This window comes from Bubalus bubalis, chromosome 19, assembly GCF_019923935.1.
Source record: "Bubalus bubalis isolate 160015118507 breed Murrah chromosome 19, NDDB_SH_1, whole genome shotgun sequence".
In the NCBI taxonomy this organism is placed as follows: Eukaryota; Metazoa; Chordata; class Mammalia; order Artiodactyla; family Bovidae; genus Bubalus; species Bubalus bubalis.
In genome coordinates, this window is record NC_059175.1 from 1,398,668 (window position 1) to 1,418,451 (window position 19,784).

General features: G+C 43.1%; 1 protein-coding gene across 3 annotated transcripts in view; it reads left to right on the forward strand.

Annotated features, from left to right (window-relative positions):
* The window catches only part of DOCK2 (dedicator of cytokinesis 2), a 457,833-nt gene that overhangs the window by 34,539 nt on the left and 403,510 nt on the right, over window positions 1–19,784 (forward strand). For all 3 annotated transcript variants that reach the window (XM_025270818.3, XM_025270819.3, XM_006075524.4), the window contains exons 6-9: window positions 901–1,049; window positions 6,886–7,021; window positions 9,025–9,179; window positions 16,124–16,205. In XM_025270818.3, coding sequence (XP_025126603.2) covers window positions 901–1,049; window positions 6,886–7,021; window positions 9,025–9,179; window positions 16,124–16,205 — 522 coding nt within the window. The remainder of the gene's footprint in view (window positions 1–900; window positions 1,050–6,885; window positions 7,022–9,024; window positions 9,180–16,123; window positions 16,206–19,784) is intronic.

The window sequence follows — 19,784 nt, forward strand, 5'->3', positions numbered from 1 at the left end:
CTTTTAGAAATCTTTGAATGGCAAGTTCATCGTGCCCTTTGCCCTACTAAAGTGATTCTTATACTTCCACGATTCTTGTCATATCTGCATACTGCACATTAAGTATTTACTTAATAGCTAAATTGTCTTCCTTTTCAGTAAATTTAAATGACTTACACAAGGAATTTTACAACATGCTGTCTCATTCCAACAATTCTCCAACTCTCCTACACCAACCGGATGCCCTATAAGACCATTCACTTTAGTTCTGACACTGGCCACCCAGGTGTGAGGGCTCGATTCTGTGCAACTGAGCGACTTCGCCGTCGCCCTCACTTCAGATGCCAGCTGCAAGAGCCAGGTCCTCAGGTGGTTTACATTTCTGTCCAAAGTTAAGTCGCTCAGTCGTGTCCGACTCTGCGACCCCGTGGACTACAGCCCACCAGGCTCCTCCCTCTATGGGATTCTCCAGGCAAGAATACTGGAGTCATTTGCCATTTCCTTCCCCAGGGGATCTTCCCGACCCAGGTTCGAACCCACGTCTCCTGCATTGCAGGCAGATGCTTTAACCTCTGAGTCCAACTTGGTGCAAATTCGGAGACTCCCATGACACTCCCTCCAACCTAGCCTCAGGTTCCATGAGTTCTAGAACAACTCATGAAACTCAGGAAAGTACTACTCTTACATATATATATACACATACATATATATGACAATGGTTTAGTTGTTATGTTGTGTCCAGCTTTTTGCGATCTCATGGACTGTAGCCCACCAGACTCCTCTGTCCATGGAATTCTCCAAGCAAGAATATTGGAGTAAGTAGCCATTCCCTTCACCAGGGGAATCTTCCTGACCCAAGGATTGAACTTGGGTCTCCTGTATTACAGGTGACTGTGGATTGTTTCCTGTTTTTTCTCCTAGGCCAGCAAGAAGGAGCGTTTTCTCCAGGTGCAGTCCATGATGTACGACTTGATGGAGTGGCGGTCCCAGCTCCTCTCAGGAACTTTGCCCAAGGACGAGCTAAAGGAACTGAAGCAGAAAGTCACATCCAAAATTGACTATGGCAACAAGTAACCTCTCTTTCCTCCAAAAAAAGGCTTTTTTCCCCACCCCCACACGCCTTCTTCCCTCTCACCCTCTGAGAAACTAGGTTTCACTTTTAGTGATGAATTTGCCACTTTCTATTTGGGAGAAGCTGCTACCAAGGGGCCCATGCTTGTGTGCCTTTGTAATCACCGCTGTGGGACCCGGGGAAACACAAGCGGAGAGATGCTTGCATATGCAGTGGTTATTAGCAGGCTAGAGATTTAGGACACTCAGTTAACCTACTTCCAAGGAGCTGGGGAGTACAGTCATGCTGGTTCGTTTTGGCTTAGTTGTCGTTTTATTCCTGCATTTACAACTGCCCCCTCTTCAATCCCAATGTAAGACTTTATGTCCCTTCCCCCGTCCTAAATTATCTAAGGCACATGCCATTGGCTAACGCAAATGCACAGTTACAAAAGCATTTCCTCAAAGTGGAAGAAGCAGAAATTGGTTAGTCTGAATGCTGTGAAGTTGAGGAGAAGGTCTTACAATTTTTTTGATGTAGGTCAATGCACTAACAATGGTAGTGGGTATAACTAACCCCCAATCCAAGCTTATTGTGCACCAGTCTTAAACTAAGGGTTTCACATTCATTGTCTTATTTAATTCTTATAACAACTCTATGAGGCAGGCAGTTTTAGTATCCTCATTTTTTCAAATGAAGAAGCTGAGAGACACTTAAAGAAGTTAAGTAACATGTCCAAAATCAATTCTCAAGGCAGAACCGGAATTTAGACCCAGGCAGTTTGTCTGCAGAGCCTCTGGACCTCACCATTATACTGCTTGGATAGCATTTGAGAATTGTAAAGGCTTCCCCTCCCTCCTGGTTAAGTGAATGCTCTCCAGACATCCTCCCTATTTCTTTAGTTTCTGTTCTTCAAAAACAAACACGTGTTGAGCACTTATAAGTGTTAGTTGCTCAGTAGTATCCGAATCTTTGTGACCCCATGAACTGTAGTCCACCAGGCTCCTCTGTCCATGGAATTCTCCAGGCAAGAACATGAAGTGGGTTGCATTCACTTCTCCAGGGGATCTTCCTGATCCAGGGATCAAACCTGGGTGTCCTGCCTTGTGGGCACATTTTTTACCATTTGAGCCACCAGGGAAGCCCATTGAGCACCTATACTTGGCCTGATTTCCTGCTAGATTTTTTGAGGCCACAGAAATAAAAGTTCCCATACACTAAGAGTACGGCAGTCCAGTTGAGAGTGAGCAACAAGCAAAGTATTGATAAGTATTGTGGTAACTTTTATGGCTTAGGCAGCAAGAGTCTTCTTAATTCAATTTGGAGAAGGAAGTCAAGGAAGGCTTCCTAAAGGAGGTAACCAGACCTAAATTTTGAAAGATAAAGAAGTATTAAGTAGGCTTTAAATAAAGGGAGTGTGGGAGTGCATGAGAGAACATAGTGTGTTCAGAAGACTGCAAAGTGGGTCTGAAGACTGGAACATAGAGCCTGAGGAGGAAGTAGAAAGAGTCTATTCGGTGGGAATAAAAAATGTTTTCTTCCTAGCAGTCAGACTTCCTTACCTTTGTCACATGCACTAGGAAGATGATCCAAAGACAGTCAGTGGGTTCAACTTACAGCTGCTTCGCATCCCAGGAGCACAGTCCCTCTGCTGGTTACCCTGCTGGCAGCTGGCAAGCGAGTCCAAACCTGCTTACCATGTTCGCCATCCCAAAGTGACAGGAAGGGTTGCTCTGCAGCTGTTGCCGCCATTGGGACAGTGTCATCTTTAGCTGAGTATGGTCACAGCTGGGATGTGGGAATGGAGCGCGTTTTGCTGCTTTGTAACGATGGCATTTGTGACCTTTGGATGTTTCCTCATGGGGGCTTCTGACAAGGATGGGAGAAAATGGTCACCACTCTCAGAAAGCTGTCCTTGATTTCCCCCCCACCCATCCCTGCTGGGTTAGGCACTTCTGTGGGCCCTTGTACCCTGAAGAGTAACTACCTCCTCAGTGGTCTTCAGTGCTGTGCTGAGAGCTCCTCTCAGGCAGATCCATGCTGATGTGCTGGGCCCAGGATGTGCACTCAGCAGGTGAATGGTGGTGAAGGGAGAGACAGGGTCCTCCCTTGATCAGCTTCCCTCTGCAGAATCCCTGGACCAGCACTGCGCTTTCTGTTTCAGTCAGTTGTCTTTGGGGAAGTGAGAGACACCCTCAGAGGCCGAGGCCCTGAGCTGAGAGGCTCTGCTTTTTGTTTCGCTTCCGTGACGACTTCAGCCAGAAGAGAGAGAGAGAGAGATCTGGGCACTTTAAATGAATGCAGGTCTGGTGTCCCAGGGGCTAAGAGCTCTGAAATGGGATGGATACCTTTCTGAAAGCCAAAAGGCCATAGTTCTGGTCCCAGTGTCAGGAATAGCACGAGCACCATCAGCTCAGGCTGTGAGAGTCAGGGGAGCAGGACTCTGAATCTTGGAGGACTGGTCAGAATCAGCCTGTTTCTGCCCTCAGAGATTCTGTTCCTTCATTCAGCCATCAGACTTCTGTTGAACATCTCATAGGTACTCAGGACACAGCATTTACAAAATGCAGCCTCTCTCTGTAGCAGCAACAAAAGGCAAGCAAAGGGAACGAATTGTAAGTTTCTGAGTGCCTACTATCTGCCAGGTACAATTTAGAGTACTTTTCATGCCTTAACTCAGCCAAGTCTTATGACCCCTCTATGAGGCAGGTGCTGTTATTATTTCTGTCTATTAGATGAGAAAACGGAGACTCACAGGTCAATTAGGTCATTTTGACCAGGAGGCACTGGAATTTGAACCAGGTGACTTGGCTCCAGAATTCTAGCACTTAACCTCTGTCTTCGACTGCCTCCTGGAGGACCATGCCGGTTAGTAAGAGGAAGTAAACAGACACTTGCATAGGAAGTCATGCATTTCCTGAGAAGAGGAAGAGAAGTGACAGGGTGGAGGGGGCAGGGCAGGGGTGACACCTGCTCTGCATCGAACAAGACTGGCAGGAATTAGTAGGTGAAGGGTTCAGAGAGAGAGAGAGAGAGAAGCTTAGAGCAGCTGAGAGATGAGCATGAGTGTGGCTGGAACCTCAGGGTCTGAGTGCCAGGTAGAAAAAATTCAGATTTGTCCAGAGAATGATGGGGAGCCACAGAAAAAGCCATTTCTCTTTTCTTCACCTTAAAATAATATTAGTTTTTTGAAAAACGCACACAGTAAGGGTTTCCTCCCCTACCCTTTTCTGTCCTGGGTTCATTTGATCACTTTCTGGAGCAGAAGAGAGCTACGGGGCTTACCTCCTAAGGAAAAACTGTCAAAATGCTCTGTTCTCCAAAGTGAATGGTCTGACGTCCCAGCAGGAAGCAGCCTCTCCTGACCCTGGTCCAGTCCTGCCCCTTGATGACTAAAGCTTCCAGGTTTCAGATGAAACTGATAATGGACAAGCTCTTTGGTATCTAAGGAATGAGGAATCCTCAAATGAATCTTTCAGATCCCAAGACAGCTGGACCTGGGAGAATTTTGTTTTATTCATACATTTTTAGAGCTGAATCCACTTTGATAAATTTTGAAGAAAAAGGAGCTATAGAGATCTTGGCATTGAATTATGTGTCAGCTATGGTCCATCTTCTCCCAGGTCTTGGGAGCCTCTGCTCAGCATCAGTCAAATGCATTTATTCCCCTTTAGCATCGCCCGTTCAGCAGCACGGCTGTGCACTATTATGAGTCACATCTAGTTGGAAGTTAATTTCCTACTGAATGTGGGCAAACGGGTAAGCTTTGGCTCCCTCCTGTTTGCATTTGGATGAGAGGAGAGACGTGCCTTTCAATCCAGTTCTCAAATAAGAGGCGAAAATGCTGCCATTCCCAATCTGGTACTCGATGGCAACCCACTCCAGCGTTCTTGCTTGGAGAATCCCAGGGACGGCGGAGCCTGGTGGGCTGCCGTCTATGGGGCTGCACAGAGTCGGACACGACTGAAGCGACATAGCAGCAGCAGCAGCAGCGATTCCTAAGCAGGACCACTGCTGTTGCTCTCAGAGTCTCCATCAGCCACCTCCCCCTCCTTTCTACGTATGGACAACGGAGTGCCTCCGTGTCAACATCAAGTGCAAAGGCAGCTTTAAGTTAGGACCTCTGCACACATAAAGCCCATCCCCCAACCCAGTACTGCTTCTAAGAGCCTGTTAACTAGAACATATACCATAAAGGTGCATTTTTGAGCCATTCTTTTATGTCAATTCTACAAAATTGGATGTATTTTAAAGATACAGTTTTGTAAATATTTAATGTTCTGCTAATTTGATTTTGAATTGTAAGTGTCAAGTGTTCTGTTTTTGGGTTTTTATGTTTTATTATACTTTGTTAAAAAGGAAAAGTTGTACGTTTTAGAATTTTTTATGAGTAAATTTAATGCTGCTGCTGGTAAGTCGCTTCACTTGTGTCCGACTCTGTGCAACCCATAGACACAGCCCACCAGGCTCCCCCGTCCCTGGGATTCTCCAGGCAAGAGCACTTGGAGGGGGTTGCACTGAAAATAAAGAGTGTAGACAAGTATGCCACAGTACTTTTTACTAGCTATGTGACATGAAGAAATTATACTCAGTTTTTTCTTCATCTGTAAAACGGAGGTGTTAATAGTACCTCCCTCATAGGGAGGCCTTAATATTAAAGTTAAAGGCCTTAATATGTGTGAGCAATTTAATGTACAGCTTATTGCAAGTGCTGTGTGAGTATTTTGCTGTTATTAGCACCATTGATGCCAATCAGAATGGCAGCTGCAGTTGAAAGAAATCAGTACCAAACAAGGGAAAATCTTGTGACCCTGAAGTTACAGAGTTAAAGAGCAAGCCATGGATAACAAAGATATATCTGAGATTCCCACCCCCAACAATTATTTTCAAAATACTATTAATAAAAGTACATGAATGCCTTCCCTGCATTATGTATCGTATATCATACTGCATTATGTTCTATTATATAAGCATTAAACACATAGAGATAAGGCAAAATTCTCCCTTGACCCCTCCACCCCTCCTCGTCCCAGGGCCCTGCCTCTCCTCACAGATACACATGTTGGTAGTGTTGGTACACGTGTCCATACCTTTCTTTCTGAACTTGCACCCACGTAACATACCTGCCTTGCTTTGTTTTTTCACTAAAAACACTCTGTATGCATCTTTTTAAGATTGATTCCCCCCCCCCACTAATATATATCATTAAATATATCAAAACTAGGGACTTCTCTGGTGGTCCAGTGGCTAAGACTCCACACTCCCGAGGTAGGGATCCCAGATTCGATTCCTGCTCAGGGAACTAGATCCCACATGTTGCAACTAATGCTGGAACTAAAAAATAAAAACAAATATCCCATATACCAAAGTGAAAACCAAAGATCCCGTGTGCTAAGACCTGGGTCAGCCAAATAAAGAAAGAAACATATCAAAACTGTCATATTTTTAAAGCCCTACTACATGGAATTTCATTACAAATTCCATTACAGATTAGCCATTTTCTCTTTTGACAGACATTTTAGTGTTAACTAGTTAACTAAGTTAATTTTAGTATTTTTTAATACTTTGCTGATACACACACATCCTTGTTCAAGTGTGGTTGTTTCTCTAGGTTCAGTATCACAGGAAATATGCATTACATTTTTTTTAATACACACTGCTACAATACCTCCCAGAAAGGCTGATCTATATCACTGTGCCTCCCATCTGTGTGCAAAGCTATCTGTGTAGAGCTGTTCTAAGGGAGCCTATGACTCTCAGAGATCATGTGAACTTTCTGGTAGAAACTTCTCACCAGTGTTCTGTAGGCTTCCGTCTCCCTTGATTTATCCTCGTCTCACATTCTTGCTTTTCAGAATCCTTGAGCTTGATCTGATTGTCAGAGATGAAGATGGAAATATCTTGGACCCTGATAATACCAGTGTCATCAGCTTGTTCCACGCACATGAAGAAGCGACTGATAAAATCACAGAGCGTATTAAAGAAGAGATGGTGAGCTTTGTGAAACAGACTTTGTTGGCCAAAGGAAGCAGGTTTTAGCACACCATAAGCTTAAAATAATCTAATTAACCAGACTGTATATTATCCAAAGGGACATCTGCCCTATGACCTGAGATGATCAGTAACAGCATGCATTTTATTGTGGTTTATACTCGGATCTTGATTCAGCCCATGAGAGGTTGAATGCCAGGATTTTCTATTCCAGAGAGGAAAAAAGAAGAAATGTAATAAAAAAGTAATTGAGTAAATAATTCCAGATGGGGATGAATTTCTAAAAGGCAATCAATTAGGGTTATGTGAGACAGAGTGAATCAGGAGCTATTTTTAAAGGTACCATCAGGAAAAACCTCTCCCAGGAGGGACATCTGAGATGACACTTGTATAATGTGAAGGCAACAGGCCTAGGAAAGTTTGGGGATAAGATGTTCAGTGTGGTGGTGGGGGAGGTTGGCATGTGCAAAGGCCCTGAGGTAGGACTGAGTTCTGAATGTTCAAGGAGTAGAAAGGCCAGTATGGATGGGGCCTAAAGAGCAGTGAAAGAGTTTAGGCAATACTTTGGAGAGGCAGGTAGCAGGAGTTGGCTCTCACAGGACCTAAGAGTCATGGGGAAGAATAAGATGTCATTCCAACCGAGGAAGATGTTATTCCAACTGTGGTAGGAAGCCAACAGAAGATTCCAAGGAAACATAACCTTTACAAGGGTAACCTCATCTGATTTATATTTTTTTAAGTATATTACCACTGTGCATTATTTGAAAGCAATTTTATTTTTACTTTACTGAGATGTAATTTTCATACAATAAAATTAATTCATTTAAAATTGCAATCTAGTGAATCTTATTAATATATAGTGTTGGACAAACTCTACCACAATCAAGGTATAGAATAGTTCCAACATCTTAAAAGTTTCTTTGAGTTTCTTTGCAGTTCAACCCCCCTCTCCAACCCCAAGTCTTGAGCCACCCTCTTCATGACTATACTGTCTTTTCTAGAATTTAATATGAAAGGAATCATATGGTTTTGGTGTTTGACTTCTTTTATTCAGCATGATGTTTTTGAGGTTAATGTTGTTGTGCATATTAGTGTTTTTTCCTTTTCATTGCTCAGTTGCTATACCATTGACCAAGGGTATATATCATATATCAATTGTTAAATATGTGGGTTGCTTCTAATTCAGGGCTATTATAACTAATAACGCTATGAACATTTACATACAAAGTTTCATGTGGGCAAATGTTTTTATTCTTTTTGGGTGATAGTTGTTGGACTGTATGATAAGAGTATGTTTAAGTTCTTAAGGTACTGCCATAGTATTTCCCAAAAGGGCTGCACAGTCATGGGTTCCCATCAGCAACACATGAGTGCCAGCTTCTCTGCATTCTTAACACTTGATATTGTCAGTCTTTTAACTTCAGTCAGTCTAGTGGTTGTGTAGGGGTACCTAATTGCTGTTTCGAATGTCCCTGAATGATTAGTAATTTTCATGTGCTTACTGGCCTTTACCATTTGTATCTTTTTTTGTGAAGTGTTTGTTCAAATACCTTGCCCATTTTCATTGGGTTGGTTTTCTTATCATTGAGTTGTAAGAATTCTTTGTATATTCCAGATGCAAATTTTTTATCAGATGTATGTTTTGCAAATATATTTTCTCCCAGTGCTTACCTGGGAGAAATGTATCTTTCAATGAGCAAAATATTTAGTTTTGATAAAGTCTGTTTAAGCATTTTTTTCTTTTATATAGTTTGTGCTTTTTATGACACTAAATTTTATGAGGAAGGCTAGATTGTTTGCAATATTCCCCAAGATCAAGATCAAGACAGTCAGAGTGACTTGACTCAGACAAAAGATGCTTTTGGTGGAAGGCCTGAACATAATGTTGAAATCTTTAGGCTCAAAACCTACATAGTTCTCAATATCCTGGTCCACCTTTCCATTGTCCTAAGTGGTGCAGGGCTAATTTTCTCTTTTCCTCTCTTTTCCCTTCCACCTCTCAGTCAAAAGATCAGCCTGATTATGGAATGTATTCCCGGATTTCCTCATCCCCTACCCATAGCCTCTATGTCTTCGTGAGAAACTTTGTGTGCAGAATTGGGGAAGATGCTGAGCTCTTCATGTCTCTCTATGACCCTAACAAGCAAATGGTTATAAGGTAAGTATGTTCGGTATTGCCGGACTTATCTGCATTTGGGAGGTGGGGGTTGGCAGAGCGCCGAGCATATTTTCCTTCCACCGTTACTTGTGGAGAAATTCCCAGCCAGTAGAAAAACAGCCTGACTGAGAATGTGGACATAACTTTTTTTAGGATGAGGGAGTCAGGTGGAAATATTACTTACCATGGCATTTTTTCTAAAAGTAGAGTTATGGTTACATAGTAGGGTTTTTAAATTTTTAAACATATGTGTATTTTTATTTTTAATTGAAGTATAATTGCTTTACACTGCTGTATTAGCTTCTGCTGTATCAGCAGATATATTGTGTATCCGCTGTATGTGTACATATACCCCTCCCTCCCACCTGTCCCACCAATCCCACCTCTCTAGGTCATCGCAGGGCACTGAGCTAAGTTCCCTGTGCTATGCAGCCACTTCCCACTAGCTATCTGTTTTACACACGTTAGTGTATATATGTCAGTGGTACCGTCTCAATATGTCCCATCCTCTCCTTCCCCTGCTCTGTCCATTCTCTGCATCTGCGTCTCTATTCCTGCTCTACAAATAAGTTCATCAGTACCATTTTTCTAGATTCCATATATATGTGTTGTTCTTCAACGCTGTCATGTCTGACTCTTTGTGACCTCAGAACTCAGCACCCAGGCTTCCCTCTCCTTCTCCCAGAGTTTGCTCAAGCTCATGTACATTGAGTAGGTGATGCCCTCCAGCCATCTCATCCTCTGTCATCCCCTTCTCCTTCTGCCTTCAATCTTCCCCAGCATCAGGGTCTTTTCCAGTGAGTCAGCTCTTCACATCAGGTGACTAAAATATTGGAGTTTCAGCTTCCACATCAGCCCTTCCAGTGAATATTCAGGATTGGTTTCCTTTGGGACTCTCAGGAGTCTTCTCTAGCACCACATTTCGAAAGCATAAACTCTTCAGCTCTCGGTCCACCTCTCACATCTGTACATAGCTACTGGAAAAATCATAACTATGACTATAAGGACATTTGTTAACAAAGTAATGTCTCTGGTTTTAATACCCTGCCTAAGTTTGTCATAGCTTTTGTTCCAAGGAACAAGCATCTTTTAATTTCAGGGCTACAGGCACTGTCCACAGTGATTTTGGAGCCCACGAAAATACTGTCTGCCATTGTTTCCCCATCTATTTGCCATGAAGAGACGGGACTGGATACCATGATCTTAGTTTTTTGAATGTTGAGTTTTAAGTCAGCTTTTTCACTCTCCTCTTTCACCTTCATCAAGAGGCTCTTTAGTTCCTCTTCCCTTTTTTCCATGAGGGTGGTATCATCTGCATATCTGAGGCTGTTGATATTTCTCCTGGCAATATTTATTCCAGCTAGTGATTCGTCCAGCTTGGCATTTTGCAGAATGTACTCTGCATGTAAGTTAAATAAGCAGAGTGACAGTATACAGCCTTGATGTACTCCTTTTCCAATTTGAACCAGTCTGCCTGTTAACTATACAGTATTTTTCTGTTTCTGAAGACTTCACTCTGTATGACAGACTAGGTTTATCCACATCACACAATAGGGTTTTGTAAGCAATTTTTGATTAATGGAAAACAATGGAAATAACAAGATTCAAACAGATAGCACTGGATAGAATAAAAATATATTTTTAAAAAAGAGAGTTAAGAAATGAATGGTGAAAATGCTGTGTCCTCAATGGCAGTGACAGGCTGTAATCTAGGATCTAGGCAGGTTCACGTTGTGACCCCACCATTTACTCCTTCTTAGCCTTGGGCAAGTTGTTAATCTTTCTTAAGCCAGAGTGTCCCATTTGCAAAATGCACGCGTCAACCTCACAGGGTCACAGGTTTTTAATAAGAAAAAGCACACGAGGCACAGGGCCTGTCACATGGTGCTCCAAGTGGCTATTATTGTAATCACCTCAATTAATTGTTCTTGGGAATGGAAAAGGTAAGGGAACTTCTGGGCACCTCATTTCAAGGAAGGCAAAACAGTGTTGGGAATCTCCTGAGAAAAGACTTTGATGTATCTCTGGCCACCACTGCCAGCCTTGGCCTCTGCTTGTGGCTCAGTCCATCCTTCCTCTCAGGTGACCACTGCCTGTGCCCTCCAGTGGGGTTGTGAGCCAACACCTGGTCCCATATTCGAGATCCCTGTTAGTGCAACAGATTGCAGCTGGAGCCTGAGCCTTCTACTGCAATTGAGAATGTGATATCTTCTTACCTTGATTGTGTTGATGAAATCTCTAAGTCATGTCTGACTCTTTGTGACCCCATGAGCTATACCCTGCCAGGCTCCTCTGTCCATAGGATTTCCCAGGCAAGAGTTAAGTGCATTGCCATTTCCTTCTCCAAGGGATCTTCCCAACCCTTCTCCAGGAAGATCCTCCAGAGGATCTTCCCTGTGTCTTCTGCTTGAAAGGTAGATTCTTTACCACCAAGCCACCTGGGAAGCCCCATACAGTACCTAGTAACTTTACAAAATTCATTTTAGAAAATAATGGCCCTCCTGGAGACAATTATGAAACATAGATTGACTATCTAAGAAGATTAAACTGAGGTTTGTATATGATCCCATATAATCCTTATTACTCCAGGTGATTTGGATGAGACAATGAGGCTCAGAGAGGTCAAATGACTTGCTCAAGATCACATATATTTATAAAATGGCAGAGGTGAGATTTCTACCCAGGTCCATCTGACTCCAAAGATAAGCTAGTTTCCAATTTAGTCTGTCACCAAGGAAAGAGTTGTATCAGATATCCTCAGTGGGTCTCACCAGGGTCTTAGCACTGTATGCTGCTGCTGCTGCTGCTGCTAAGTTGCTTCAGTCGTGTCCAACTCTGTGTGACCCCAGAGACAGCAGCCCACCAGGCTCCCCTGTCCCTGGAATTCTCCAGGCAAGAACACTGGAGTGGGTTGCCTTTTCCTTCTCAAATGCATAAAAGTAAAAAGTGAAAGTGAAGTTGCTCAGTCGTGTCCAACTCCTAGCGACCCCATGGACTGCAGCCTACCAGGCTCCTCCATCCATGGGATTTTCCAGGCAAGAGTACTAGAGTGGGTTGCCATTGCCTTCTCCGTAGCATTGTATGGTAAAAAACTATTTTTTATAGCAAACTTAAATCCCTAATTTAAAGAATCAGTCCAGCTCCTCTGGCTAGGCCTCAGCAGACACTGAGCAAGTGTTCCTGCTTCCTTAGCACCCACCGTGAGATACTGGGCATGTCATAGGCTCCTTGCTATTCCCTGCCAGCTGCTCCCAAGACACCTGTGACAAAGATCATGAAAGTGCTCCTTGCCTCTCAAAAAACACAAGGATTCCTCATAGCTGAATTGACAAGGGTGCCTGGCCTACTGGCTCATCGAAGTGATGGATGGCCTGAACCAGCTCTGGGGAGGGAAGCAATGGATCAGTGAGATGGCAGCTCTGTTCCCTGATGTGCCACATCAAATAATGTGCTCAACAGGGCATGCCTGAGTGATGCCTCTGAGAGCGCTGGAGACACAGAGGAGCCCTCAGAAGAGGGAGGGATAAGGAGGAGGGACACGAGGGGGTAGAGCCCACCCTCTACCAAAGAATGAAGGAAAAAAAGAGTAGAAAACAAAGAAAGAAGAGGGCAGGCACAATACAGGGAAGGGGTCGGGGAACTGGGAAGCACTCCCCGTGTCAGTCTGAAGCTGGGTAGCTGTTATTTCCCTAAGAAACCAATTTTCCCCACTCCTGCCTGCCCTAGCCAGGAGGTGCCTACAGTGAGCCTCAGGCAAGTTAGTGCATCAGCGGTGTGGCCCATGGGTGGGCTGGGGAGAATTTGGCTGGGATCAAGCTTTCCCTTGTGGCTCAGCTGGTAAAGAATCTGCCTGCAATGTGGGAAACCTGGGTTCGATCCCTGGTTTGGGAAGATCCCCTGGAGAAGGGAAAGGCTAAACAGTCCATGGAATTCTCCAGGCCAAAATACTGGATTGGGTAGCCTTTCCCTTCTCCAGGTGATCTTCCCAACCCAGGGATCAAACCCAGGTCTCGCGCATTGCAGGAGGATTCTTTACCAGCTGAGTCACAAGGGAAGTCCAAGAATACTGGCGTGGGTAGCCTATCCCTTCTCCAGCAGATCTTCCCTACCCAGGAATCGAACTGGGGTCTCCTGCATTGTAGGTGGATTCTTTACCAACTGAGCTATCAGGGAAACCCCATATAATTAAAGGTTCTGAGAAATACCCAGGTATTTCACTATGGTGGTCTAGAAATAACCAATGGGAAATAATGAAAAAATATTTTTTGTATATGGAGTCTCGGAGGCTTCTTGGTTCTTTTGATGATAATTCCACTTAAATATTTAGATCTTACTAAAAAAATGTTCCTTTAAGTTGATTACATTTTAACCATTGGTTAATCTGATGCTATGTTCTTTTTGTTATATATTCTATTTCCCCAATGAACTTTGCTCAGACTATTCTTTTAGTCTTCTAGAGGTAAAATGAGAGAAAAGAACAGAACATCAGAGAGAACAAACTTTTCAAAAAAGAAGGTGATTTGCTTTAAGTTTGTTGAATTCTCTTATTATGTCTTTTGGGCTGACTTGGTTTTGAGTTTTATTTTGTTTATATCCCAGTTCAAGATAATGGGCATTTTAAGAACCAATGGTATGCTCCTGGATGGCATGAAAAACTGAATGAATCAACTCAGCAAATTATACTAATCTTCTAAGTTAAAGAAGTACTAGAAAAATGGTATAGGTGATTGGATTTGCAAAGCAGAGATAGAGACAGACATAGAGAACCAAAGTATGGATACTGGGGTAAATGGAGGGGTGGGAGAAATTGGGAGATTGGGATTGACATATATATACTATTGATACTGTGTCTAAAATAGATAACAAATGAGAACCTATTGTATAGCACAGGGAACTCTAATCAGTAATCAATACTTAATGCGCTGTGGTGACCTGAATGGGAAGGAAATCCAAAAGGGAGGAGAAATATGTATACATGTAGATGACTGATTTTCTGTATAGTAGAAACTAGCACAACATCGTAAAGCAAACATACTCCAATAAAAATAAATTAAAAAAAAAAAAGGCAGTGCTAGATTTTCTGACCTTGCTGATGCAGCTAGACTGACCAGCCTGAGCCAAGCAGGGGTGTGCGCACAGTGTACTGCCGCTAGACGCTATGAGCTGATAAACGATCAGGTGTCAGAACTGTGTGACTGCTCTTCACACGAACTGTCAGTGGGTTCTCCCTACTGTAAGAATCAAGCCAAAATCTTTACATCCTATATGGCCTACATGGTCTGGCCTATCCTTCTAATTTTTCTCTGGCAACTTTTCCCTTGGATCTGCTTTTTAGATGCATAAGCTCCATCCTGTCTCAGGGCCTTTGCACACGTTGTTGCTTTGCTCGAACCATTTCTTTTTCCCACTCTCTTTGCCTGGCCAACTTTATTTACATGTCATATCCTCAGCAAAGACTCCCCTAACTACCCAGACTAGGGCTAGTTCTTCTGATGTACATCCTCACAACATCCTGAACGTTTCCTTTATAGCATGATTGCATATATATATATATATATATATATATATATATAGTTGCATGACTGCATGTAAATCAGTACTTAAGTGTATATTAGATACTGGCTAAGGCCCTCTGTGGCCCATCACAGTGTGACATTCATTCAAGGAAATGGTCCTACATCCAGTGGGTTCAGTGGATTACTTAAAATCATTCAAATCTTTACTCAAGTCTTGAAAAGGGAATAAGGTGGGAAGGGCAAATACATTCTTTTTGGGGGGGCTGTGCTGTATGGTTTGTGGGATCTTAGTTTCCCAACCAGGGATTAAACCCAGGCCCTCAACAGTGAGAGCATGGAGTGCTAACCACTAGACTGCCAGGGAATTTTAATATATTCTTAATATATTCTTTTTGTTTGCTTTTTATTTATTTTTCTTTTTTATTATTACTATTGACATAATTCACATAACAGAAACTTTGCCACTTTTTAACATACAATTCAATGGTTTTAGTATATTTTTAATTTTGTTCAACCATCCCTACTATCTAATGTTAGAGCATTTCCATCACCCCAATAGTAAGACTCGTACCCATTAGCAGTCACTCCCAATTCCCTTGTTCTTAACCCCACTGACAACCACTAATCAACTTCCTGTCTCAACAGACCTGCCTATTCTGGACATTTAACATAAATGGAATCATATAATATGTGGCCTTTTGTGTCTGTCTTCTTTCACTTAATATGTTAGAGATTCATCCATGTTATAGCAGTTGTCAATCAGTACTATATTCCCTTTTATGGCTTAGTGAGATTCTGTTGAATGGATATACCACATTTTTTTTATCCATTCATCAGCTGATGGACATTTAGGTTGTTTCCACTTTTTGGCTATTATGAATAACTCTGTTATGAACATCCATGTATAAGTTTTTGTATGAATATATGTCTTTATTTCTCCTAGGTAGAGACCTAGGAGTAGAATTGCTGGGTCACATGACAACTCTATGTTTAACTTTTTAAGGACCTGCCACAGTGGCTGCACATCAATATATTCTTAATGTCCAACGAAACACATAAAAATCCTTTCCCTTGAGAGGAAAGGATCCTTTCCCTCTGCCACTCTTTATCACCTCTACATAGAAAATGGCTTCTCTTCAAAAACATTAGGCAGCTGAATTAGAATTTGCTTGCTGGATAGGAGGGGGAAAGAGGTTGTGAACACACATATGTTAGTAATTCCATGGTCTGGCTGGTCTCACGTCTGCCTCTCTGATGGGACTGTGATCTCCTGGAGGGAGGGACAGACAGGGAGAGTCTGTCTCAGATGCTCCCATGTCCCCAGCAAGCAGCATGGTGTCGGGCCCACAGCAGAGGCTCAGTGGGTATCTTTACCGAATGACTGTTGAGACCCCTGACGGTAACGGGCTGCCACTCCTCTTCCCACAGTGAGAACTACCTGGTGCGATGGGGCAGCAGAGGCTTCCCGAAGGAGATCGAGATGCTCAATAACCTGAAGGTGGTCTTCACGGTAGGTGTGTGCAGTCCTCTGGGTGCCACATCCCACACTCGCCAGCCCAGAGTCTTGGAAACGGGGCTGGTCAGTGGTCAGGAGGAAGCGTGGCCTTGGTGCAGAGCTGTGTTCTGGGGTCTCTGCAAAGAGGAAACTTGGGAAGGTGGATCTCCTCCTGGCTCCCTCTTCTTTGCTCCCTCTCTCTTTTTCACCTGTGTGCACGCAGTGAAGAGCACGTGTAAACAAGCATACACCTCTTCCAGCAATAATGTTTAGGTGAACTAGATACAGCAGATTCAGATTGATTCACAGTTAACATGAGTTCATGCTTTGTGTTCTGACCCTCTAAAAAACCTTTACAAAATACTTGATATTAATAAGGGCCTTTCTAGAACATTGACTGCCTTGGTAAATTGGATATTCTGAACATAGATGACTAAGGCTCTTACGGTTCCCTGGGATCATCCTTCTAAATACCAGTACTCACCAGGCAACACATAAGTAGAAATGTTGAAATCAGTTGTTATTTGGATGATTAATCTCGACAGTGACTTGGCCTTTTAGTTCTAAAAGGGAGAAATACTGGAAAGAAGGAGATAAGGGTTATCACTTCCTGCAGAAACCCACTCTTTCCCTATTTCCACCAAGGTGTGTTCAGAGTATGATCTTAAAATATCCAAGAATATTGGTGTTTTCTGCAAGTGTCTTTGGGGAGAAGAGAATTTGTGAGATTTTTCACTGTGTTGCATGTGAAAAAGGGAGATTTCAGAGGAGGAGCTGGGGAGAGATCTGGGCATGGATCAAACCCGTGGGTTTGATCCAGGAGTGACCAACATGCTAGATTAACCTACCTTGCTCCACAATAATTTTCCATTTACAGCCCATTAAGTTCTATGTCTTATGATGTGTTGCAATTAGATTGGAGCACAGCTGATTTATTTTGTTTGTTAGTTCCTGAAAAATGGAATAAGATCATAGATCCTAATTGCTTAGACAGAAGTTTTCTTGGCATATATAAATGTGCCTCAATGCTCTTTATCTATTATTAGTTAGAAGGAGGAGCCTATTTATTTTCTTGATAAATAGGAGAATCCCATGGAGTTTCCTGATTAAACCAGGAGACAGATGTTTCACAAGAGGGAGAGAGACAGGGAATCAATCAGTGGTTCATTTTGCAGAGAACCAATTCATGATGTAAACATGCAGGAAAGGGCATTGGTAAGTTTGTGTCACTCAATAATAATGAGACTGCGATCCTGCCTTAGTGCAATTCTGCCTGTGCCTCTACCTCTTCTTCCCACAGCAGATGAACTTGAGAACCTTGGTTGACTGGCTTAACTGCTGACACTTCCCTCTCTTGAAATGATGGGAGTCTTCACTTCAGGGCAGGAAAGGTCATGGTGCTCTAGCTTCTTCTATTGATTCAAGTGCTACCAGTGAGCACCTGCACTTTGTAGGCTCTGAGCTGGGTGCTGAGGATACGGCAGCAGGTGAACTGGTGGCTCCTGGCTCAGGCTGTGATGGGGAGGTTCAGACAGTGATTCAATGACTGAATAAACAAGAGAGATGTCAGGAGGCCATCCATGCAATGCACATAATTAAAGCTGGCTGATGTGATGGCGTTTGACTGGGAATTATGTCCAGCTGGAAATTGAGATGATGTTTAAGTTAGGAATGAGATACGACTTGGCAGGCATGTGCCTTGGTGGCCTCATTTCTCTTGTCTCTGGATGTCAGCTCTTCCTAGTTTGTTCTTTGAGGGTAGAGCCCGAGGAACTGGCACATGGGGTGGGCAAATGCTGGATTTCCCTTCCATCTGCTTCATGAGCATTCACCTTCTGGTTCTGTAAGAGGAAAGGAGCCTATACACAAGGTTCCTCAGATTTTCCCCAGCTGAGGGGTTGCTGCTAACACACGCAGGACAAGACTGAATGGTAATATGAGCACTAGTGTGTTAGTTGCTCAGTCGTATCTGACTGTTTGCAACCCCATGGACGGTAGCCCACCAGGCTCCTCTGTCCATGGGATGCTCCAGGCAAGAATACTGCAGTGGGTAGCCATTCCCTTCACCAGGGGATCTTCCCAACCCAGGGATTAAACCGAGGTCTCCTGCACTGCAGGCAGATTCTTTACTGTCTGAGCCACCAGGGAAGCCCCAAAGCAGCAAGAATGAATTACTAAATCAGGTAGCATGTGTTTTGACAGTTTCTTGTCCTGCCTCAGTTTCCCCAAATGTCTGAGATTTGTGAGGCCAAAGTAAAAGTGATTGGCATACAACAGAGGTTGAAGCCTACTTCTGAACTTGCTTGCTTTTACACTCTCCAGGGAATGACTTGTGTTCAAGCATTTTTACTTGTTTTTATAGCAGTAAGATTCCTCAATTCCGATGAAACAGCTTTTAAAGATCTAATTCTTTTTTTGAGCAAGTGAAATTTTTTCTCAAAGAAAAGGGGTAAAAAGGGAGCTTACCTAGGAGACTTATATGATTACCTAGTGTATTAATTTTCTAGGGCTGCTGTTACAAAGTACCACAGATGGGGTGGCTTCAGTCAGTTTGTTCAGTCGGTCAGTCGTGTCCAACTCTTTGAGACCCCATGGACTGCAGCATGCCAGGCTTCCCTGTCCATCCCTGAGTTTATTCAAACTCATGTTCATTGAGTCAATGATACCATCCAACCATCTCACCCTCTGTCATCCCCTCTTCATCCTACCCTCAATTTTTTCCCAGCATCAGGATCTTTTCAAATGAGTCAGTTCTTTACATCAGGTGGCCAAAATATTGGAGTTGCAGCTTCAGCATCAGTCCTTCCAATGAATATTCAGGACTTATCTCCTTTAGGATGGACTGGTTGGATCTCCTTGCAGTCCAAGGGACTCTCAAGAGTCTCCTCCAACACCATGGTTCAAAACCATCAATTCTTCGGTGCTCAGCTTTCTTTATAGTCCAACTCTCACATCCATACATAACTACTGGAAAAACCATAGCTTTGACTAGATGGACCTTTGTCAGCAAAGTAATGTCTCTGCTTTTTAATATGCTGTCTAGGTTGATCATAACTTTTCTTCCAAGGAGCAATCGTCTTTTAATTTCATGGCTGCAGCTACCATTTACAGTGATTTTGGAGCCCAAAATAATAAAGTCTGTCACCGTTTCCACTGTTTCCCCATCTATTTCCTATGAAGTGATGGGACCAGATGCCATGATCTTAGTTTTCTGAATGTTGAGCTTTAAGCCAACTTTTTCACGATCCTCTTTCACTTTTATCAAAAGGCTCTTTGGTTCTTCTTCCCTTTCTGCCATAAGGGTGGCATCATCTGTATATCTGAGATTATTGATACTTCTCCCAGCAATCTTGATTCCAGTTTGTACTTCTTCTAGCCCAGCGTTGCTCATGATGTACTCTGCATGTAAGTTAAATAAGCAGGGTGACAATATACAGCCTTGACATACTCCTTTCCTGGTTTGGAACCAGTCTGTTGTTCCATGTCCAGTTCTAAGTGTTGCTTCTTGACCTGCATACAGATTTCTCAGGAGGCAGTTCAGGTGGTCTGGTATTCCCATCTCTTGAAGAATTCTCCACAGTTTGTTGTGACCCA